This window comes from Bos indicus, chromosome 6 (assembly GCF_029378745.1).
Source record: "Bos indicus isolate NIAB-ARS_2022 breed Sahiwal x Tharparkar chromosome 6, NIAB-ARS_B.indTharparkar_mat_pri_1.0, whole genome shotgun sequence".
In the NCBI taxonomy this organism is placed as follows: Eukaryota; Metazoa; Chordata; class Mammalia; order Artiodactyla; family Bovidae; genus Bos; species Bos indicus.
Window position 1 is genome coordinate 58,813,348 of NC_091765.1, and position 25,263 is coordinate 58,838,610.

Below are 25,263 nucleotides of genomic sequence, written 5' to 3' on the forward strand. Positions count from 1 at the left end.
GGAGATTTGGGTCTTGGTTGACATCAAATTCCCTTCTCACTTTAAGCCCTCAGATGCCAACACCACTAGACATCAGTTTGATTCCAAAGTACACATTGCAGCATGGATTGGTATATTCTTTTATGGTCCTTATAAACTATAATCCAGTGAGATATGGCTGTTGGTGATTTGTTTAACCTTCTCTGTGTTTCAAACGAATGGATATTTTCCCATCCAGGGATAAACGAATTGCTGACCTTGTGGCTAATCTGGTTTTTTACAGGCTTTGGATTCCTCTCCACGTGGAGGGGGATGGGCAGGCTGGGGCTCCTGGGGCAAATCTCTGCTCTCGTCAGCATCTGCCACAGTGGGTAAGCATTATACATTGCATTTGAATGGATAAAGTTCAGGGGCCAAATAGGATATGATGTTTTGATCATACCATGTACTGATAGAGTTTAACATTACCTCATGAGATATTTGGGATTCCCAAGTGGTGCAGTGATAAAGAATCCGCCTGCCAATTCAGGAGACACAGGAGACGTGGGTTCAATTCCTGTGTTGGGAAGATGCCCTGGAGGAGGAAATGGCAACCCACTCCTGTATTCTTGCCTGGAAAATTCTATGGACAGAGGAGCTTGGCAGGCTGCAGAGAGATGGACATAACTGAGGGACTAAGCGCGCACACACACACACACACACACACACACACACACACACACACGAGATAATAAGAGAAAATTGTTAGTGTTTACCAAGTGCTTCCTGTATATTGATACATTTATTCTTCAAAATAACCCTATTAGGAGGTACTCTTATTTCCTCCATTTTAGAGATAAGGAAGCTGAATTACAGAGAGGTTAAACTTTACCCAAAATCAAGAGTAGCTGAATTGGGCTTTGAACCTTGCAGTATGGCTTTTAACCATTTTATTATATTGCATCTTAGAATATAAGATTTGGGCTTTTATAATATATTCTTAAAGCTTTGTTTATCATCCACTTGAACGTTTTAAAATATACAAATAGGCTACTCTCTAAAAAGGCATTCATCACAGCATATTGAAATACAAATAGAAAAGATTCAGGTAGGAAGAAGATACTTATCAAGGCTAACAGAGTTACTATAATTGAACATTGACCTTAACTCTGAGATTCTTGCCTGCCAGTAGATTATCTTTCTCACTGAATAATAAAACAAGACTTACCTTATTTAGGGGCTTCCCAGGTAACTCAGCTGGTAAAGAATCTGCTGCAATGCAGGAGACCCCAGTTCAACTCCTAGGTCAGGGAATTCCCCCAGTAGAAAAGACAGGCTACCCACTCCAGTATTCTTGTGCTTCCCTGGTGGCTCAGATGGTAACGAGTCCACCTGCAATGCAGGAAACCTGGGTTCAAACCCTGTGTTGGGAAGATTCCCCTGGAGGAGGGCATGGCAACACACTCTAGTATTCTTGCCTGGAGAATCCCCATGGACAGAGGAGCCTCGCGGGCTACAGTCCATGGGGTTGCAAAGAGTTGGATATGACGAGCGACTCAGCACAGCACGGCACAGCTTATTTAGATAACTTTATTTTGGCTGCCAGTAGAGTGTCTTTCTCATTGAATGATAAAACAAGACAGTATATTTACATAACTTTATTTTCTTTGTATGAAATTTTTGAAGAAATGTCCTGCATTGGCTCTTATACTAAGAGAAAACATAATGACTGTATCCTCATCAGTGAAGATTTGTCACAGTTATTCTTCATGTGACCATTTCTCATGTATACTCTTCATGAACACTGAAGACATGGCATAAACATGTCTAAGATGACCTAGCCTTGACATTTCATCTTGAGGGTGGAGACTGACAGGCAGAACATAGGAAGCCACAGGTAACACCGCTTGCAGATCATCTGACTCAGGTGTCCTCATATAGTCTGTGGCATGAGGATCTTGTGATAGGCCATGAATTGGTCCAATTCACTGTTACTCCTAAATCAGTAGTCTCTGGCCCTACTCCAATGAACCGTGGTCATAGACAGTTGAAGGGGCAGGTATCTAATTTGATAGAATTTAGATGCCTAGAAGAATGGATTCATTGCATTCTCCTAATTCCATGCCTGTCAAGTATCAGGAGAGCTGTGGCAAGGAGTAGATGGTGATCAAATAAACATTGCTGTCTTCTGAGAGCCTGAAAAGCAGATTTTTTTTTTCTTTTGCTAATTGAAGGGCCAGGTATACCGTGGATACTTTGGGTTGGCCAAAGACACAAATGAACTTTTTGACCAACCCGATACATATGCAGATGGAAAAAATTAGTCAGATTAAAGTAGAGGAGCCTGTTTTGTTTTCTGAACAGGGCAGAGTCTCTTATTAGAATGAGGACGGGCACTACAAGCATCTTGCTTTCTAGGGAAAATGTTTGAGCTTTCAGTGACTCCCAAATGGATCTTGCCACTGACAGTACTCAGGACTGGCATGCTTTTGAACCAAAACTAAAAATGTGGAGTCTAAAAGTTTTTGAAATTGTGATGTCATGGAACAGTATATTACTTGATCATCAAGTTATACCACTCTCTTCATGCTTTATGTCATAAAACAGTGTAATATATTGGGTGCTTCCAGTTATAATGGTGTCCAGAACTTCCTGACCCAGGGATTGAACTGACATCTCCTGCAGCTACTGCATTGGCAGCCCATGGGGGTCACAAAGAGTCGGACACGACTGAGCGACTGAATTGAACTGAATTATGGGAGTGAATCCCATCATATTCACAATCCTGTTCACTCTCAGATTAAAAGACTCTTGTTCCCTAGAAGGAAAACTACGACAAATCTAGACAGCATATTAAAAAGTAGAGATATCACTTTGCCAATGAAGGTCAGTATACTCAAAGCTATAGTTTTTCGAGTGCTAATGCTAAGTTGCTTCAGTTGTGTCCAATTCTTTGTGACCGTATGGACTGTAGCCCACCAGGCTCCTCTGTCCATGGGATTCTCCAGGCAAGAATACTGGAGTGGGTTGCAATTTCCTTTTCGAATGGGAGAGTTGGATCATAAAGAAGACTGAGTGCTGAAGAACTAATGCTTTCAAATTGTGCTGGAGAAGACTCTTGAGAGTCCTTTGGACAGCAAAATCAAACCAGTCAATCATAAAGGAAATCAACCCTGAATATTAATTTAAAGGACCAGTGCTGAAGCTGAAGCTCTAATATTTTGGCCACCTGATGCAAAGGGCCGATTCATTGGAAAAGACCCTGATGCTGGGAGAGATTGAAGGCAAAAGGAGAAGGGGGTGGCAGAGGATGAGATGGTTGGATGGTATCACTGACTCAGTGGACATGAATTTGAGAAAACTCTGGGAGATAGTGGAGGACAAGGAGCCTAGAGTTCATGGGGTTGCAAAGAATCAGATATGACTTAGTGACTGGACAACAACAACCACCCTCAAATTGGTGGAGGTGGGGAGACATGGATATATATGTCAGGGGTGAGAATCTTGGGAGTGATCTCTCAGTTCCACCTACCACACCTCCCTTTTCTGGTTGAAATTCTCAACAGTTACACCACCAATTCCAGAATCTTAATATTTTTTAATGGCTCTAGCTACATGCTAGAATTTTGAAAAGCATTTTAATCTTGGCATTTCCCTCTTGGTTGTACCCACAACAACCAAAGGGCATATGAGGGAGAGCAAATAAATTTTGAAATATCAATACTCACTCTAAGAGTCCCATTGGACAACCTGGAGCCATCTTTAGAGAAGTAGAGACTGTGTTCATCATCACTGGTCATCACAACCTGAATGAATGCAGTAGCAAGATAGTTGAATACCATCCCTAACTCATTCACAAGGTGTGTTTGGGGGATTTCTGATTAAGATGGACTGTAACTTTACAAAGTAATAGTGGCTAAAATGATAGCAATGCATACTTTAAGGTAAGTATTTCTGTGGACCTGGTGGAGAACTAAAACCTGTAGCATGAGGGAAGGCTGAAGTCATAGGTTCCAAGGCTGGAAATAAGCAGTGGAGGTGATTGGTGATTTGACTCCCAAAGGTAACAGGGGTCATGTGTCCCACAAGTGGAGAAGTGTCAGTCAGGCTCACAGCCTGGAACAGAGGGTTGGTGAGAATAGGATTCAACCACCTTCTTACAGAAGCTTGAGGAATTTATCGACACCGTCCTAAATCATGGTCTATCTTGAGCTGCAACCTTTGGATTAAGACAGGCAAGTGAGGCAGGCCTTCCGTTATGCACACGCAATAACGGGCTTTGCAGCATTAAGTTTATTATCACAGGGCAAAGAAACTTACTGGAAAACAGAGCACTCGAAACAGCCGACAAGCTCTTGAAGGTTTATAAATTGCCTGTGGAAAATAAAGGAAGAAAATAACCACACCTTCTATTGCAATTGATTGCTACTCAGAAACCTCATGTTACCCTCAGGGTAATTCCAGTAGCAGCTAAAACTGTACAAGACACAAAGTCCCTAATGAAATTCAGAGCTGTCGATTGAGCATTACAAATAGAAACCAGTACTGTTACAGTTGTTGAAAAACTGCAGGCACAATTGTTGGAGCTGTTTAAGAGTTGGCAAGAGAGTAATTAAAGAATGGAAAGATTTAGAGGTGGTTCTCTCTTGGAAAATTCATTGTATCAGGACTCATAAAACCTGAGAGCCCTGATCCCGACTGCCACTAACCTGTGATCACAAAGAAGTGTCACTAACTAGCTTCACTATGCACTGAGCCTCTATAGGCTCAGCTTCCTTACTTGGAAAAGTATGTGTGGAACGACTTGAGAAATTCTAAGATTCCCTCCAACTTGTGAAATATAATGATTCCATAGACTATGGTTCTATGTAGCAAGAGAAAGATATTTGTAACCACTGTGCTGAGTAGAAAAATAGAGAAAATTGACTTTTTCTACACTGTATTTTTATATTTTATCTTCTGACTCACTACTTTGACCCCCAAGATTACGAGGAAATGAAAAAGCAACCTTCCCAATGCTTATATAAAATCAGACATCTCTCAGCCAACAGTTGTTTTTGGAGAGGCCGTAACTCCTGTGTTGGTTTCATTTACAGCCACACTGTTAGTCACATTCGAAGAAGACTTGGTCAGCTGCCACCCATGCCTTCGGATGAGTTCATAAAATGCAATGAAAATGGTTATTATTTAAGATCCAGGCAGAAAACAGAGGCAGAAGGAAAATGCAAGAAAAAAAAAAGAAGAAAAAGATTTTATGATAATTTCAAAGTACTATTGTGAGAAACAGATGTGATTTTCCACAAGCACCGTAGAGACTTGATTTATGTGTAGAATATATTGCTAAGTGATAGACTAGTAACCAAATGAAAGTCGACAATGCTGAGACATATGCAAATATGCCAAGGTAAAAATTCTGTAGTAAAATAGAGCAACTTATTTCCAGATACTACAAAAGGCCGACCTGTTTATTTAAAATTCTAGTTTTGACAGTTTTATGAATCTCAACACCTTTATGCTAGGGTACCTGAGAAGGGCAAGGGAGAGCTGATCTGTATGTTTACCTTTTCAAAGTTATCATTGTTCTCCTTCCCTATCCACTCGTGAGTTACGTGGCGTTTTCCTTCTGCACGTTTTAATGAACACCTTCTACCAGCACTGTCAGAAGTAATGACAGTGTTTATCACAGAGAACGGCAAACTTGTCAGAATGACGCTACAGTAAGAACCCTTTGCCAGGTATTTCACTCTCGGTATCACATGGATTTGTTTTAAAGGTGATATTGCTGATGATGTGACAATTCTCAAATATCAGTACAAAAGATCATAGGATTAATGCTTGGAGTTTGTTCACAATCCTTTCAAACTATGAATAGGGCCCAGGGATTAATGAATTCCTGTGTGGTGGCAAAGCAAACACTGTGAGTTCAGAAACTCTTTTTGTAGATTTTGATCCCAAAGAGAAGTGAGTACATGATTACAGACTGGACATCAACCAGCATAATGGAGAGAGAAGACTTTCCCGAAAGGAAGGTTGACGGGCTCCACTTTTTCTGCCATGAAGTTTACTGTCATGAAGTTTGCTTCATGTTGAGTGTAGCAATACCATCTGTGTGTTTTTCTAAACAGCTACTTCTCACAACTTTTTATAATATCTTGAATTCATTGATAGTAGAGTCTGAAAGTCAGTCAATACTTTTAAATTGTTCTATTTCCAAAATTCACCTGAAGAAGAGTAGAAATTGGTGTAACCCTCAGAAGAGCAGTTAGCACTACCGATGAAATCCTAAATTCATGAGCCTTCTATCCAGCAGCCCCAGTGTTGACTCTTTACAAAAGTTTATTAAGATAAATGTGTAAAGATGTTCAATATGGAATATACTCATCAAATAGTTACCATGCAAGGCACTATTCTAGACACTTGAGATAAAATAGTGAGCAAGTAAGAGAAGACCCTGTAGTAGAGCTTACAGACTAGTGGAAGGATGTGGACAATAAGCAGTGCACATGCTGAGTAGGAAAATTATATAGAGGGTATAGAGTGGGAAGTCTTTGAAAAATATAAAGTCAGGAGTACAGGTTAAAGAGTGGTGAGGGGTAGATCTTAATGAGGTGATATTTGAGCGAAGACATGAAAGAAGTAAGGGAGTTCATCAAGAATATAAGAAAAACCAGAAGCTACTCGTGTATCCATCCATACAGAATGTGAAACATGACAGAGTAATTCTTTGAAATGTTCTACATAACCATTAAAGAGAATGAGATAGGTCAGTGTCCCCGGTTGGATGCTCAGGGGAGAGGCAAGAATGAGTTTACTGGAGTTTTACTGGGAAGGGCTCTCAGGAGCAAGCCTTGCAAAGACAGTGAAGGACTGGGAAAGCAGAACTGGGCTTTGGGGGCTTCCCTGGTGGCTCCTGCCAATGCAGGAGACAAGAGTTCGATCTCTGATCTGGGAAGATCCTACATGCCATGGAGCAACCAAACCTGTGCGCCACAACTGTTGAGCTTGTGCCCCAGAGCCCGCAAGCCACAGCTACTGAGCCTGTGTGCCCCAGAGCCCATGCTTTGCCACGAGAGGAGCCACCACAATGAGAAGCCTGAGCACTGCAACTAGAGAGCAGGTCCCACTTGCCGCAACTAGAGAAAAGCCCTTGCAGCAATGAAGACCCAGCACAACTAAAAATAAAAGAAAACGGTTCTTTTTTAAAAAAAAATGAAGAAGAACAGGGCTTCGGGAGAAGATGAACAATAATGCAGTTGCGGCCCATCCCATAGGAAGCTTGGGGGTTGGGGTGACTCTTCAGAGATGTCCCCTATTAATGCACGGGCCAGGATTTTATATCACCAGCTCCCTCACTGACCAGTCCCTATAGTGTAGTCTTGAGGGAGCCAGTTCCCTTTGGCGAAGGGCATTGCAAAGCAAGGTGTTGAGCCAAGGGCCATCAGCACGGGAGAACAAACACCAGAATCCCAGCAGCACACACAGCCTCCACCACCATCTGCTGAGCTGAGACCCCAGTGTCTATGGTGAAGCCAGGTCTGGAACACTTATATATAAGAATGTGCTTTTAAAACCTTGTTGCTGAAAGGAATCAACAAAAAACAAATTGGACTTGTTATCTTTAAAAGGGAACAGGGTCTTGGGTAAGGTTAAGGAAGACAGGGCCACTTACTTTAAGTCTTTTAAGAGCCCCTGGCACTCCTCCTTGGAAGTCCCTCACATATCACAATAAGTATAATAAAACACATCCACACCCTTCATTAAATATATAATGTATATATAACTATGGAAGAGTTAAATTTACTTGAACTGTAGTTGACCAGTTGACTAATATTCTATTTTTTAATACATGTAAGTAAACATTATTTAATTTTTAATTTATAAACTTTCTTCATTGTCTTTTAGAACCAATACTTTTTCAGGTCTTAAATTGTTTCATGTGTGTTAAGTTGCTTCAGTCACGTCTGACTCTTTGCAACGCTATGGTCTAAAGCCCACCAGGCTCCTCTGTCTGTGGGATTCTTCAGGCAAGAATACTGGAGTGGGTTGCCATGCCCTCCTCCAAAATCATTTCATAGGCATTTGTAAGTTCATAGACTCTATTACCTGTTAGGTCAGTGGATGTTGTCTAGGGAAAAAGAGGCTAGCCCACCTTCTATTGTCTGTGTTTTTATAATCTGATTTTGCTAACATTATAAGTATCTATTTTTTAAAAATCAACCAGAAATCTTAAAGAAATGAGATTATGGCATTTTTTAAATAGTTTTTTTATGCATTCATCTTTTAAAAGAAAAAGAAAAACATGAAATGAAAAAGAAGGAAATGTTATGTTAAAATTAAAGCAATCTAAAAGACGAGAGCCTTCTGAACAAGTTAGCTGCTGCCCTCGCTGGGGACCCTTTATCATGTGGAACCAGTAGAAGTACTCTCAGGGCCACCCCGTCATCCAGGGTGCTGGCATGAAACTGCTGTTGCTCCCCTAACTTACCACTTGGTCAGAGAGACCCTCCCACCAACAACAAATTATTTTCATTCTCCAGAAAAAGGGGAGACTTCTCTTCAAAGGGGTTTTGATCTTGGTGGAAATCATAAGAAGCGAGACTGGTAAAAATTTTTGAGAATAAAACTAAACTGAAGGTGGAAGACCACACCACACAGTGTCTTGGGATCCATGCCTGAACAGCACAGAGATGATCCTAAAAGCATCGAGCTGTATCACCCCAAGGCGTGGCTGGGCAGGGCAGGCTTAGAGGAAGGTGTCACTGCTGGGTGACCTTCACCTTGCTCTTTGGTCAAAGTAAAATAACTCAAGCTAATTTTAGTGTAAACCAATGTTCTAGTGGGCTTCCCTGGTGGCTCAGATGGTAAAGAATCTGCCCACAATGCAGGAGACCTGGGTTTGATCCCTGGGTCAGGAAGACCCCCCTGGAGAAGGGAATGGCCTTTCACTCCAGTATTCTTGCCTGGAAAATCCCGTGGACAGAGGAGCCTGGCAGGCTACAGTCCATAGGGTCACAAAGAGTTGGACACGACTGAGCGACTAACACATGCAATGTTTTAAGAATGAGGAAGCTCCTGAGTAAGTGTCTGATTTGCAAGGACTTATAGAAATTGGACTAAAATGACATTTAATCAACTACAAATAGCATGTAAGACTTTATTAATATAACATTGTGATGGAGCATGTGAGAGTCAGAAAGATTGTGCTCAGATCCTGCCTCTGCCACCTCTTGGCTTTGGGATCTTAGGCAAGTGTTTTCACGTCACCAGGTATCAGTTTCCTCAATCATGAAACGAGTAGAATAATATTTCTTACTTTATCATGAAAAGATTATATGAGACAATTTACTGTACTGAAAATAGGTTCCAGTGTCTGGGACGTTGTGCTCAATAATGTTGACCCAGTACCCAGGGTTTCACATATTTCTCCTCAGTAACCTTACAAAACCCTGGGAGGTAGATGATATCATCCTCCTTTCAGAAAAGATGCAGCAGCAGAGACTCGGCAAAGTCACCAAGTCCACATGGCTGATAACTGATGGAACCAAAATTCCTCCACAAGACTCCTGACTCCTATGTTTAGGGCTTTTTCCACTGAAGTATAGATTATAAGTTAAATACCAGACAGTCATTTAGCATTTGTTTCTAATGATGCAGTATCACAGCATTATTATCTTACCATTTTTGCTTTATGCACCTTTTTACTGCAGTAAGTCAAAGGGTAGAGGATATTCATCTTTTGAATCATGGAATTTGGACGGGTTCACTTCTGGGGGGTTCATGATGTCATGTGAAGAATTCATGAGCTATACCCTAGACTATTACTCATGCTGGTTGTTTTTCTCTGTTATTGATAGACCCAAATCAGTATCTTTGAGAATAATTACTCTGTTAAAAGGCAACAATGACTCCATCTTATTCCTTGTTCTGGGCACTAGGTGTCACACTAAGTAAAGTTTTAGAAGTTATTCTTCAAAGTAGGGTGTGGCATAGAGCCTAAACCTTAGCTATAAAAAACCATAGATTTATATTTCTAGTAGAATGTTGTAAAGACGTACTTTTACTAACAAAAGAATTCAGAAAAAAAGAATTGTTAGTTAGAAAATATAATTGGAGGAACTTTTAAGTATGTGCAAATCTATATATCGATTACATCTAAATAGAGCTCTGTGTGTGTGTGTGTGTGTGTGTGTGTGTGTGTGTGTGTGTGTATTAGTGGGAGGGTAGATGGGAAGGTCAGCTCTGTATTCACTAAATCATTATTGATTACCCACTGTGCTGAGCTCCAGGAAATACAGGCATTGTCCCCACAAAGATGGAGTAAGATCAGTGCCCCTCATCCTGACTATTCTTGTGTTTGGACTGTTTTACTGCTAAAGACAAATGTCAGGGCAACTGTAGTGTGCCCTTCCTGGTTTTCCCACCGGCTTGCCTTTGGATCTGGACATATCTCCAGACCGGGCTGTCACACACAGAGGCTGTACTAAACAGATGACTAGCACTTTGAAAGAGCTTGTTAAGGCGCAACTGATTTCAGTTCAATGGTAATTGAGCACCTACAATGGGATAGGCATGCAAAAAATCAAAACATAAATGATGCATACTCACCCTGAGAGACTTAGAAAAGAAGAAAGAGGGTAAGACAGGAATATCGTTCACAGATAACATCTTGGGCTGGGAACCCCAGGTTGCTCATTGGATAGTGTGAGAAATAAGAGGAAAAAATAAACGCTTTACATGTGTTTATCATATTTGCTCCTCACAACAGCGTAGTGGAGAAACTGAGTCACAGAGAGGTTGAGAACTTCTCGAAAGTCCCCCAGCTAGGCAGACATGAAGCTGAGCTCAGACTGGAGCCCACGCCCGGGGGCTCACCACATTCTCCCACAACTGGGATATTCTCCTCCAGCTTACAGGAGCTCTGGGACATGAGTTATGGAACCTGCAGACCGTGGACTTCTATTGTATCTATGAGTCGTATTTTCTTTCCTGACAGGTCATGGATTGACAGCAGTGAAGGAAAAGGCAGGGGCCACCCTCCGGATTCATAGTGTGAACTCTGGCTCCTCCGAAGGGGCCCAACCTCATGATGAAAATGAAGTCTCTCAAAGTGAGTGGTGCGTTTATTTGGGTGTTTCTGGACTTGGGCTATATTACACCACGTGCACAAATATAGATTTCCAAGTTCAGATCAGCAAAACAAACTCTAAAAGGGTGTTTTTCTCTTTAGTAGCCGATGCAGCCGCAGATCAGAGCCCCGCAGAAAGCCAACCCACTTCTCCTTCCTCGGGGTCTCGGGGCATGTTGTCAGCCATTACCAATGCCGTTCAGAACACAGTGAGTCATTAGCTGCTTCCTCTGTTTTCCCTGAGGTCTGCCTGTGCCTTCTTTTGATATTTCTATTTACCAGTGACCTAGATACATCAGAGAAAAGATGGCCTTGCTCAAAACTTTTGATTATGGTTTTGTTATGCTTTCTCCGACAGAGTAGGCATAACCTTGGAACCAAGATGATAAGAACAAAAAGAAATACACTTTATGTTTAAAAGAAAAGAGCTGCTTAGAAAGAATATTTTTCAGTCTGATGTAACACTGCCCTTTCCAACAGCTGCAAGGACAGTCTCTGTTTACCAGGGAGGGAGGGCTCTTTCTTAGAGCTGGGACAGTTGTTCTTCCGAAATGTTCTGTGTCTCTTAACCTTCAATCTGAAAAATTATGAAGTGATTCTAAGTATGTATATACACATACCAGTAAAGAACCAGAAGCATCCCCAAGATGTTTCTAACGTGTTTCCAGATAATAAGACCAACATTCTTCCTCCATCCCTACCTCCCAGTTCCCACTCCTCTCTTTCCTTGAATAGCAGGCTCCTTCCCTGGCCCCTTCCTCTTACAGAAGCTTAAAAAGCTTTTTACTGACAAGACACTGATCAATAATGAAAAAAAGGACACACCCCAGCTGAAATGAAGCAGCTAACTAGTCTTCAGGATCAGATGAAGAGATTTACTTTCTGCTTTGTAAAATCAAACAGCTAATTTTTCATAAACTATGGCTCATTTCCAATTTATTCATTCATTCACTTTTTAAAAAAAGGTAGTTAGCTCTCATTATATACCAAGAGCTATGCTAGATGTTGGGCATAAGCTGACAGACAGGAGGGCATAATAACATCCTGGAAGATGAAGGCAACTCAACAGTTATCAGATGCAAAGGCATATGAGATGAGGGGACTGTGGACACATATGGAGGCGTCTTACTCAGACTTCATGTCAGGGCTTGCCAGAAATAGGAAATGGCTGTTCCTCTCCTTGCTACTTGAAGTACTCTAGACTAAGCAGGGAGAAGCGGATAGCTAATATGTTTTAGGAGTCAGCTAATATATTTTGGGAGTACAAGTTCAGTATGTCCACGGCAGACGTGCAGAGAGGGTTGTAGAGCTGGGAGTTGAGTGGAACGGTTTCATTATCTCTGGTACAAGGAGTGAATTCATGGTCTCCCTGAGCTACGACCCAGGCCCTCTGAGTCTGTCCTCGGCTTCCTCACATTCCTTTCCGTGTGCTCTCCAACTTTCCAGTTCTCCCTTTTTCCAAGTTCCAGCACCCCACCCCCCACCAAATCTGCCAAAGTCCCTCCATCCTCCAGTTTTATTCTCCACTGAAGTAAGCCTCAGGATGTCAGGAGAAAATAAATTTTAAATTATGCCAAAGTGTAATTGCTATTATCTCCTAGTCTTCCCAAAATATGTGCATTTAAAAAATTGTTTTCTAGTGTGATTATTGATTGGCTCCCAAATCTGAAAACAAAGTCTAAGTGTCCAAAACAGAGATGACTAATAAAGTATATTAATCAGTGAAATAGAATATTGCTATTGAAGTGATAATTTTGAAAAATGGATAATGTATATAAATAATAAAATAGTAATATTAAAATATAACTTATGCAAACTCATGTAAGGTGAGAAAACACAGATATATGCAGATTGTAATTGTAGTTGTGTAGTTGGGGTATAGACAAGGTGTTGCAAAGAAATGTATGCAGTTCTATTTGTTATGTACAGTTTATCTAAGTTAATCTTGGTTGTTGTACTCTTTTTTTAAAAAGGGAAACCGGCTGGCAAAGCGATTTGCAGAAGATAACTATATAATAGAATAATTTCTAGAGCCAGAAGCATGTAGAAATTAACCTGTCTTATTCCATGAATATACTAATTATAGGCAGTTATTGCTAGTTTCTGAAAGTATGCAAGAGCCATCGAAGCAGCCTGAGGGTCCTACACTCTAGGGCCCTAGATTAAAGAATTCCCTAAATTGGCATGACTATTTGACATTTTTATAGACTGCTCCAAATAATTCTGTTACTTGTGTTAAAATTGTTTCAAACAAAATCGGGAACTGGGTCATCTATTAATTTTTTGTCTTAGAAGCATACCTATTCATGCACACCAATAAAATTAATCCTTAAAATGTTTTGGTTTTCTTAAGCACCTTTTAAAAATAACATTGTATGTCCTACAAATTATATGATATATGCTCTTCCAAGGAAAAGAAAATAGGATTAAATCAATGATAAATCTCCTGATGAGAAAAAATTGTGACTTCATATTGCTTTTAATATTTGAAGATAGTTCATTCTAGGCGGTGCTGACTGCCTCGAAATAGCAAAACGTAAAAACCTAATCTCATGCAATTACCTCACTGGCAGGGTAAAAGCGTCTTAACTGGTGGTCTTGATGCTTTGGAATTCATTGGCAAGAAAACCATGAATGTCCTTGCAGAAAGTGACCCAGGTTTTAAGCGGACCAAGACACTCATGGAGAGAACTGTTTCTTTATCTCAGGTGGGATTATGTACTTTTGTGATTTGTTCTTTCAGTCAATAAAGTAAATAAGATTTTATTTATCTTCTTTAATAGATATTTTAAAGCACATGTCAAATTCAAAGACATGAAATAGCAGGGAGTGAAAATTGAAATTTTAATATGCTACTTTCCCCAGCCACTCTTCATGGGATACAATCATTGTTAACCATTCTTAACAGCTTCTTACAGATTCTATCAGAGACATATAGACAGGTTTAGATATAGATATGGCTGTATAGGTAAATATAGCTAAATATATATATATGTATATGCACATGTATACATACAAATTTTTTCAACCAAATGATAGCACACCAACCAACTCTTTTGTATCTTGCTTTATTAAATATAAATTATACATACTTAATAATTTCTTAAAGATAATTCCATTGATACCATTTGTCTAAGTCCATTCAGCTGCTATAGGAGAATACCATAGGCTGAGGGGTTTATAAACAATGAACATTTATTTCTCAAAATTCTGGAGTCTGGCAAGTTGAAGGTCAGAACAGCAGCAGATTCAATATCTGGTTAAGGGCCTGCTTTATGATTCAGAGACTTATGTTCTCCCAGCTTCTTCACATGGTGGAAGAAGGTGGAGGAGCTCTCTGGGTTTCTTTTATAAGGACCTGAATCCTATTCATGAGGGGTCCACCCTTGTGATCTAATCACCTCCTGAAGGCCTCACCTCCTAATACCATCACACCAGGGATTATGTTTCAACAAAAGAATTTTGGGGAAACACAAACATTCAGTTTGCAGTACCATCATATTCTGGCTCTACCAGGTTCTAGCTCCATGACCTTGAGCAGATGACTTGACCTTGAGCTAATGACTTCTGTGCTTCAGATTACTCTTCTGCACACTGGGACCATCAATGCCTATTAACAGCTTTGTTGTGAGGATTACATGAGTTAGAAGAGAACCTGACTCATAGTTCACACCCAAGAATGTTAGTTCTTATCATTGTCTTTTTATGTGTCACGATGATAGGTAAACATGCTATCTCAATGGAATCTTAGTTTACATTTCTCTTACTATATGCAAGGTTGGACTTCTCCTGTCACACTTCCAGCTGTAAAGTTTTCCTCCTTGAGAAGTATGATATGAAGAATTTAATTTATGTTTTGCTTTACTTACAGTAGTCAATTAAATTAAAAGTAATATTTATCTTATTTTCCAAATACAAAACTCTAATATTGAACTTGCTTCTTCATACTATACCTCTTCCCCCTTAAGAGTCTGACATACCAGGTCTCTCTATGTCTTACCAAAATCAGAAGCAGCAGATGCAGGATTTTATAAATTTCACTGGCAGGACAGACATGCCTTCCCATGACTCAGTGCTAGAAAGCCACAAAGGAGATATCACTGAAAACAGGTCATATCAGCTGTGGCAGCTCCTAAAAAATTTGATTTCTAGGTGATTTCTTCTTGGCTCTTCCACTCTAGGGGCTTCTCTGGTGGCTCAGGTGATAGGAAATCTGCCTGCAGTGCAGGAGACCCAGGTTCAATCCCTGGATCAGGATGATCTCCTGGAGAAAGGAATGGCTACCCACTCCAATTTTTTTGCCTAGAGAATCCCATGAACAGAGGAGCCTGGTGGGCTACAGACCATGGGGTCACAAAGAGTCAGACATGACTGAGCAACTAACACACACTTCCATAATAACCCACATGTAACCACTGTGATATTATAGTCCTGGTAGAGACTTGGCAGAGTCAGCTAGACCATTAACCTCTTGATCTTTAAAGAAGAAAATAGATTTTGTATTAATCAGTCCATTAACATCAGATGCTATAAAAATGCAAAATAAAACAAAACCAATAATAGTAATAATAACCCAGGTATCAATGTGGCTTAGAATGAAAGGGTTTATCTTTCATTCCTACAGTGTGAGCATTCCTGGGCAGCCCAGGGTCAAGAAGATCCCCTGGAGAAGGAAATGGCTATGTACTCCGGTATTCCTGCCTGGAAAATTCCATGAACAGAGGAGCCTAGTAGACTACAGTCCATGGGGTTGCAAAGAGTCAGACATGATTGAGTGACTTTCACTTTCCCTATATGTATAAATTGATACCCTTATATATTCAATATATATATATAGAAATAAAATGTGTATATATATATATATAATGTATATAATTATATTATATATACACATCTGTACTTACATATAAACATGTTATATATGTATACATAAATTTATACATATATATAAATTTGATTATAGTCAGGAAGGAGACAGTGTGGGAGGGAAATGTGACCAAGTTCAGAAACTAAGTCTTGTGAATTTTTGGCCTAAGTTTACACTCCCGCAAAGTGAAGAACTGGACCTGGTCAAGTTCCCAGATTTACCATAGTTTTTGTGGCACTATCACAATTTTTTGTCACCTCTGCTTTCAGTGTAGTTCAGTCGCTCAGTCGTGTCTGACTCTTTGCAACCCCAGTGCACTTATTTATTAAAAAAGTAAGTAGCACTGCTCATAGAAATGTGTCACCCAAGAATACACACTTGCCATCTGCATTTGTTTGTAATTACACATCTAAAAGTGAAAGGGAAAGTCACTCAGTCATGTCCAACCCTTTGCAACCCATGGACTATATAGTCCATGGAATTCTCCAGGCCAGAATACTGGAGTAGGTAGCCATTCTCTTCTCTAGGGGATCTTCCCAGCCCAGGGATCAAACCTAGGTCTCCCACATTGCAGGCAGATTCTTTACCAGCTGAGCCACCAGGGAACACTCTAGGATACATCTCAGCATTGCACCTATGATTCACATGGCCAGTTTACACTGGATGGCCACAACATTACCCCCTTCAGCCCCCTTCCAAAGAGTAATTATTCATTCATTCAATCATTCCACAAATGCATTTTGAATGTCCACCATGTGCTATACACTGTTCTAAGCATTTGAGACCATCACTGGTTAAAATTGGAGATTTTGTTCTAATGAGGAGGGACAAAGAAACAATACACATCATCTCATATTTTAGAAGATGATGAGTGCTGTTAAAAAAAGAAAGAAAAAGTAGACCAGAAAGAAGGTAAAGAATAATACCAGCTCAGTCACGTCCAACGCTTTGTGACCCCATGGACTGTAGCCCACCAGACTCCTCTCTCTGTCCGTGGGATTTCCCAGGCAAGAATACTGGAGTGGGTTGCCATCTTCTTCTCCAGGGGATCTTCCTGACCTGGGGACTGAACCCACGTCTCCTGCGTCTCCTGCACTGGCAGGTGGATGCTTGGCCACTAGCACCGCCTGGGAAGCCTGGAAAGAGGGCAACCAGGAAGCAGTTTCAGTGTCACTTTGTTACTTTACTTCACCACAACCAAGCCAGTGAGATCAGTGAGGGTAGTTGGCTTTTGTGTAAGTGTTAAAAATTCCCAGAGGTGGTTTTGAAAGTTTTAAAATTCAAACCTTGTACTTATTCAGTCTTGAAAACAGACAGGAGGGTGAATTCTTTCTGTAGCCTATTGGATTTTGGGCTAACAACCTCAGGAACTGAAAAGGAGAATGAGGCTGATTGGTTTATTGACACCTAATAAAAACCAAAATCTGTTTTTTATGATCTTCCTCTTGTGGCCTTGTAGTGGCCAGTGCATTTATGGTGCTCTTCACAGGTATTAAAGAACCCTATAAACAATGTCACAGTAACCTTGATGAGGAATCAAATAAACGGTGCTTAGAGTCAAGGAAAGGAAGTGCAGGAAATTATGAGTAACTGGTCAACTTGTGTTTACTGTCTTATTATTTAATCAATAGAAACATAACTGGAGAAAAATGATCAACCTGAAGAGGAAGTCAGTTCACAGTCATTTTTCTCAAAACCAATCTAAGAATTGATAAGCTAACATTTATTTATATTAATATTTACATTTATATTAGGTATCTGGTGAGGAATATACTATGAGCTTATGTTTTATTATTTTTTTAATTGAAGATGTTTAATAACCACACACACAAAATTTTTAAATAATTCAAATTAAATCAGATCAACTTATTTTTCCTTTGAAGTCTGCCTAGGTGTACAAGTTGCAATGAATCCTGTCACAGTAGATTGAGCTTTCCAGTGTACATTAAATTTGCTCATATAGAAAATCTGGACATTAAAAAAAATAAAATTAATCACACACACAGAAAACACTTCAGTGGAAACCACTGTTTTGCTTTCCTTCTTTTCAATCTTATTCCTGGGAGTAGAAATTTTGCTTTGTTTTGTTGTGTACATATGAACATGAAGAATTCAAAAATTAATCCAAAAAGTCATTATAGGGGAATGTGATAGTACAGTGGTTAGAGCTCCATGCTTCCATTGAAGGGAGAATGAGTTTGGTCCCTGGTCAGGGAACTAAGATTCTGCAAGCTGTGTGATGTGGTCAAAAAATAGAGAAATAAAAACTCCCCTACCTTTTTTTTTAAAAAGTCGTTTTTGCAGAAATTCCAAAGTGACTAAAACCTACTCTTCACTAGTACCAAGTCAGTGTTCATCTCCCCCTACATCTTGCAGTAAATGGGGCTTTTAAGCATACATCTAGTGTACAAATGTGTGTTTGTGCAGATGTTACGGGAGGCCAAAGAGAAGGAGAAGCAGAGGCTGGCGCAGCAGCTCACAGCCGAGAGGACCGCACACTATGGGATGCTGTTCGATGAGTATCAAGGTTTGTCACACCTGGAAGCCTTGGAAATTCTGTCCAATGAAAGCGAAAGCAAGGTATGTCTGTCCTCTCGTTGGAAGTAGCATGTTCATGACTGTGTTTTCTTAAACGTGAAAGAAAATCTGTTATTAAAATACCTCATTTTTAGAGCCTCGTTTCTGTGCTGAGGTCACAATCACTTATGGCCCGATGAGCTGCTCAGGCTCCGTATTATTTCCTCTCTGTTCCTTGCCAAGCTGTTCCCTGTCAGCAGTCCCAAGAGGACCATCCTGATACAAATCATCACTACCCCACCTCTCTGCGCAAAAGGCGTGCAGAAACCTGACTGTCGGCCCCTGGCCTGTGCCTCTCTTTGGTGCCGTGGTACCCACATCAGAGGTACTGGCCATGTCCTCATTTCTACCCGGTGGAAACAAAGCAGCTGATGTTTCTACCAGACTGCAGGGTTTAATACACTTAGTTTCACGGGTGGTATGGTTATTTATTCACTCATTTGTTAGAATGCCTGGGCCGTGAAGGGCAGGACTGTCTTACTGGGCATTAAAGCTCTGTTTAGGGATGCTCCTGAACAGAACTCTGGGAAATTACCTCACAGCCCTGCACATTCACACCCTCGCACTGTGATCCCAGAGAAACAAAACATGAAGAGTGGAAGTCAGCAGAGCTTGTGATTTCTTTTTTATTTTTAAAAAAGGATTTATGTGGTATGCATGTCCATGTCCAAATGTGTTTTTACTTAATACGTACATGGCATTTATATAATGACTAATCTGAGCACTTCAAAACTATTGACTCATTTGATTGTGTATGTTACTCTTTTGTGTGCACCTCAGGTTGACTGTGCTCTGGGGTGTTTTTCCAACGGAGGCCACAGGGCAGTATCCTCTGGACCTCCTGTGAGAAGCCCAGTAACATTCCCTGGGGAGAGGCAGGGCCTCAGCCAGGAAACTGAACTTCAAAGGAAGTTCAAGTTCCTTCCAAGGAAAGGAAGAAGGAAAAAGTGATATTTGACTCTCTCTAGGCCTCGTCTTCTCACATGTGGAATTTGGGGGGTTGAGACATTTATGAGACTCACTTTATCAGGGAAAGATGACCTCTGCCATGTAACAGGCAACCAAGAACCAAACAGGATGGACACCACCCCACCCTCCATACACACCCAAGATTTTACAGTTACAAGTTACAATGTGTTTATTTCCTTTTTAGTTATCCATCAGCCATCACTGACAGTCTTGTGGTTAAACTGTTAACCGATAATTTTTTTTTAAAGCAAAATCATGACTCATGAAGATACCTACCAAATGAACACCAATTAAAGAATTTATTTAGCTCATTAATTAAATGAAAGAACCAGTCAGATGTTATAACTGGTTCAAAGGAAGAGCCAAATAAGTACAAATTCATATAAAATAAAGCAATTTTGAAATGAATATGCAAATGGATACAAATCTGGTTTTCCATAGGAGGGGAGCTTGTCCCTCCACTGGACAAAATTTGTTCCCATGTCTATAGACAAATTATTTTGCACTGCTATCAGGTATCTACAATTTACAGAGTTATAAAACTGCTCCCATGGAATCAGAATCTGATAATATGCTAAACTGATCTAGAAAATGCCATTTTCCACTGAAACACCAACTTTTCCCTACAAAAGCAGGGTTTGGGGTCAGACATGATGTGATCAAATGCCACTTGTAGCTGTAGTATGATTTTGGACCTATCTTACCTCAATCTCCTTATCTATGAAATGGGAATGATAATAATCTACTTCATAAAAGTATTAAAAAAATTAAATGAGATAATCCATGTGAAGCTAGCTGCAACTTGCCTAGTACATAATAAGCAGTCAATGAATGTTAGCTGCCATTTTATGCATATATATGAATATACATATATAATATCAATGACATTTTATTTTTTATCCATTCTTACATATTTATTTGTTGTTATTATTGAAAACATTACAGGGAAGCACATTGCCTCAAAGCTATCATGGTAGAAGAAAGACATAAGCTGCTCCCACTGTAGGTCAGGCTATAAAAGAGCCCTGGGGTCCAAACAGCCCCAAAGGACTAATGTTGCTAGGAAGGAGGATTAGTCCCTGGAGGAGGGCATTGCCCTCTGTTTGCAGACTGCTCCCACATACTTATCTCTCTTTCCCCAGCCTGGAGATTTTCATAGTTTTTCATTGTGAGAAATGCAGAGCTTTTCTTGGTTTAGTAATAATACCTGTTGTTGTTATTGTTTAGTTGCTAAGTCTTGCCCACCAGGCTCCTCTGTCCATGGGATTTCCCAGACAAGAATACTGGAGTGGGTTGCCATTTCCTTCTCCAGGGGATCTTCCCGACCCAGGGGTCAAACCTGAATCTCCTCCACTGCAGGTGGATTCTTTATGGCTGAGCCACCAGGGAAGCCCGTAATAGTACTTACTGGATGTTATAATTAATCTTTCTAAAAAATGTGGGTCAAAAACTATATAGAGATCCCTACCCTCTTAAACCTATATTGCAAAGCAATTATCTTCCAATTAAAAAATTTTTTTAAAGCTATAGGGTTTCTCCAAGGCATGAGTGTCTGGTCAGCAGGCAGCTTTCCAGCATTTAAGGATCCAGAAGCCAGGCTCTGTCCATCTCTGGCTCCTCTAGTTCTATCCTAATGTTCGCAGACTTCTGGCAAGAATACAAATGGAGACCCTCCTGCGGTTGTCGGATTTAGCAAATAAAAATCAAGATGACTAATTAAATTTTAACTTTAGATAAACAATGAATACTTTTTTAGTACAAACATGTCCTGTGTAATATTTAAGATAGACACTCAAACCAAGAAAACATTCGTTGTTTACCTGGAATTCAATTAGACATCTTACACTTCATCAGGTAACCCAGCACATACCACATATTTAAAAGTTAAAGAGCTTTTGGAAACAAATTGTTAAAGAAAATATTTTCTGGGACTTCCCTGGAGATTCAGTGGTTAAGACTCCGTGCTTCTACTGCAGGAGGCATGGTTCAATCCCTGATTGGGGAACTAAGATCCCACGTGCCACATGGCATGGCCAGAAAAAAAAAAAGAAATTGTCATCCTTCTTTGACAAATGTACTTTCATAATGACCCAGAAGGCCAGGTTCCCATTTAGAATCTTTAGACTCCTTAAGTTTCCACGTCACCCTCCCATCTGCTCGCTTCCTTTTGTCTCCACTGTCCTGAGCTGTCTCTCACTTCAGGGAACCTCATGAGCACGTGTGAGGATGCCCCAGTTCAAGCACATACACAGCCCCTGCAGACAGCCACCTTTGTCCATTCCTTGGGCTTAGGGGTATATCGCCTGGTAGATGGTCCCTCCGTAGGGAGCACAGCCTGGGGAAGAGGTCCTTACAGACTTCAGAAGGAAACCTGCAGCCACCTGGAGAGTGATCTAGACGAGAGAGTGCGGGCTCTGGGCAGGCACGTACTCTTGCCTCTGTGGCTTCCCCTGTGTCCAAGTCTAATGTGTTGGATTTCCTTCTTCTCTAGGAACTCATTGTCTTCTTCATCCCATCAGCATGAGGAGAGAGAATATAGAGGGGAGTCCCCAGTTTTTAAAAGCTTTAACCTGGAAATGATACACATTTCCTCTGCTAACATGCCATTGGCTAAAACTTAGACAGGTGTACAGAATGATAAGGAATCTTTACTACCTACAAGACTGATACTAGGATGGCAATAGGCATGCAGTGTGGTGTACTATGACTCTTAAGGGAAAACTAATATTTTTATAGTATTTTATATACCCAATAGTTAACCAAAACACAACAAGAATCCTCAAAATGACACCCCCACACCAGACTTTCTACCCTTGTGTCCCCGACAGCACTTAGGCATGGGGGCCAAGCATATAGTCAGCATTCCATGAATATTTATTGAGGAGTGCGTAGTTATTTATTATTTATTATTGGATTGAAGTAAAGATTTAATGCACATCATCTTGACATAATGGAATGAACTAGGAAGAAGCAAGAGAGATGCTGTAATAGAAAGATGCTGACCAAAGAGTCCTTCACTAAAAAGAACCCTTCCTGGAAGATACTCAAAGCCTAAAACCCCAATGCATTCACTCCCGGGGGATGGCTACCCTCAGAATACATGGAGAAACTAAGAGGTCCCGCATGTGCATATGCATTTCCACTCAGCAGTGTACTTTGTTACCCATTTTTCTTTACTCTGAGAAAAATACTATTTAGAATTTAGATTAAGAATTTAGAATTTAAATTTAGAATTTAAAAATACTATTTAGAAAATATGCTGTTTTAAAAATAAATTAAAAAAAAAAAAAAGGATGCAAGAGACACTGGTTCCATCCCCGGTTGGGAAGATCCCACATGCCGCGGGGCAGCTGAGCTCATGTGCCACAATTAATGAGCCCATGCTCTGGAACCCTCGAGCCACAACTACTGAGCCCATGTGCAGCAGCTGCTGAAGCTCGCGTACTTCAGGGCCTGTGCTCTGCAACAAGAGAAGCCAACACAATGAGAAGCCCATGTACCTCAACTAGAGAGTAGCCCCGCTGGCTGCAACTAGAGAAAGCCCTCACACAGCACCAGCTTCCCTAGTGGCTCAGACTGTAAAGAATCTGCATGCAGTGCTGCAGTGCAGGAGACCCCGGTTTGATCCCTGGGTTGGGAAGATCCCCTGGAGGAGGGCATGGCAACCCACTCCAGTATTCTTGCCTGGAGAATCCCCATGGACAGAGGTGCCTGGCGGACTGCAGTCCATGGGGTCGCAAAGAGTCGGGCACAACTGAGTGACTAAGCACAGCATAGCACTCACGCAGCACAACCAAAAATAAAGTAAATTTTTAAAATCTACAACCCAAAGACTATGGCACCTTCTCTGCTGGCTCTCCTTCCAGAGCAAGTGTTAACCTACAGAATGAGAAATTTAAAATCTTCCTACTTTATAGTCAGACTTTACTTTTTGTATGGTTCTCCATTCACTGTGACCATTTTGGAATTTCACATCAGTCTCTGGATTCACAGAGGTTGCCTGACCATCTATCCAGGTGATTTCTAAGAGTTTCTGAAAGACGGTTGCAAAAGAGGAGTTCTGAAGAACAGTGAGCAGGGAGCGTGTCAGTTCAAGCAAGATCCTCTGTGCGGTGTCCCTGCCCACCCTCTCACTTCCCCAAAGGGCACTGCAGCCCCTCCTAGGGGGCACCTCCCCCATTACTGCATTCACACTTGGTGTGGCTGTTGTCGCTTCACGTGGGCCTCCCTCCTTCAGACTGCAAGGTCTCTGAGAAGAAAAATATGTCTTGTTACATTTTTGTAACTCCTACACAATAAAACATCTAGCAAGTGTATTTGTATGTATGTCTGTGATATACATATGTCTATTTGTTTATGTAGTTGTTTACATACCCATTTTTATTGAATTATAGTTGCTTTACAATCTTCTGTTAGTTTCAGGAATACAGCAAAGTTATTCAGTTATTCTTTCAGATTATATTCCATTATAGGTTATAACAGGATATTGAATACAACTCCCTGTGCTATATAGTAAATCTCTGTTGTGCATCTATTTTATGTGTGGTCATTTGTATCTATTAATGCCACATTCCTAATTTGTTCCTCCCTCTCTCCTTCTCCCCTTTGGTAACCATAAGTTTATTTTCTGTTTTACATATATATTTATTTTCATTATATATATAATTTATTGACCACCACAATACCTACTCTTAAGTATATCATTTAACCTTCAAAACAATCTTATGTGGTTGATGCTATTAGTTCTCACTTAGAGATAAGAGGACTGAGTCATAGAAAGGTTAAGTAAATTACCCAAAGTCACATGATTAGTAAGAATAAGAATTAGTAAGATATTAGAATCCAGGGTTGACACTGAGGTGTGTTTTTAGCCTCTTTGATGGAGCTACCACCACCATTTACTTAGCATCTGCTATGTGCATTTGTGCAATGTTCTTCACATTCATTATTTCCTTATCCTGCAAAGGATCACAGTGAAGTGTGGATCTCACTTTAAAACAGAAAACTTCCTTTGGGTGTATACCCAGAGGTAGAATTGTTGGATCATATTATAGATGTATTTTTAATTTTTTGAGGAAGCCAGAAACAATACTTCCAAGAGATATCAACAGTCCCATGTTCATTGCAGCTCTGTTCACTACAGCCAAGACATGGAAACATCCTAAATGCCCAGAAACAAATAAATGGATTAAAAAGGGTATAATATATATACACAATGGGATATTATTCAGCCATGAGAAAGAAGAACACCCTCCCAATGACAACATGAATGGACCTTGGGCTCCTTATGCTATGTGATATAACTCAGAAAGAGGAAGACAAATGTTGTATGTTATTACTTGTATGTGGAATCTAAAAAGGTCAAACTCATAAAAAGCAGTAAAATGGTGGTTAGCCCAGGATAGGCGGGAGGATACGACTGATATTGTTTACGGGTACAAACTTGCATAAGTAGTAACTTAGCCATAGAGAACTAATGTGCAGTATTAGGAATGCAGACAGCAGTTTGGTACTATAATCACCAAGCTTGCTAAGAGACTAAAATTTTAATTGTCTCAATGATGAAAAACAAAAGATAACTATGTAATGCAATAGAGGCACAAAATATAGCTACAATGGCAATCATATTACAATATACACATCTATCAAATTAACATGTTGTACATCTTAAATTTATCTTTGACATTTGACAATGTTATCCATCAAATACATTCAATTAAAAAATGAGAAAACTGAGGCCCAAGGAGTTTATGTAACTTACCCAAAG

The 25,263-nt window shown here is 40.3% G+C and overlaps 1 protein-coding gene across 6 annotated transcripts in view; it reads left to right on the forward strand.

The window, feature by feature from the left end:
* Window positions 1–25,263, forward strand: part of FAM114A1 (family with sequence similarity 114 member A1) — a 67,739-nt gene that overhangs the window by 20,313 nt on the left and 22,163 nt on the right. For 4 of the 6 annotated variants that reach the window (XM_070791298.1, XM_070791301.1, XM_070791300.1 and 1 more), the window contains 5 exons: window positions 263–350; window positions 10,952–11,065; window positions 11,186–11,292; window positions 13,657–13,791; window positions 18,378–18,530. In XM_070791298.1, coding sequence (XP_070647399.1) covers window positions 263–350; window positions 10,952–11,065; window positions 11,186–11,292; window positions 13,657–13,791; window positions 18,378–18,530 — 597 coding nt within the window. Of the gene's footprint in view, window positions 1–262; window positions 351–10,951; window positions 11,066–11,185; window positions 11,293–13,656; window positions 13,792–18,377; window positions 18,531–25,263 lie in introns of those variants that run through there. The other 2 variants (XM_070791299.1, XM_070791303.1) reach the window with 2 other exon arrangements.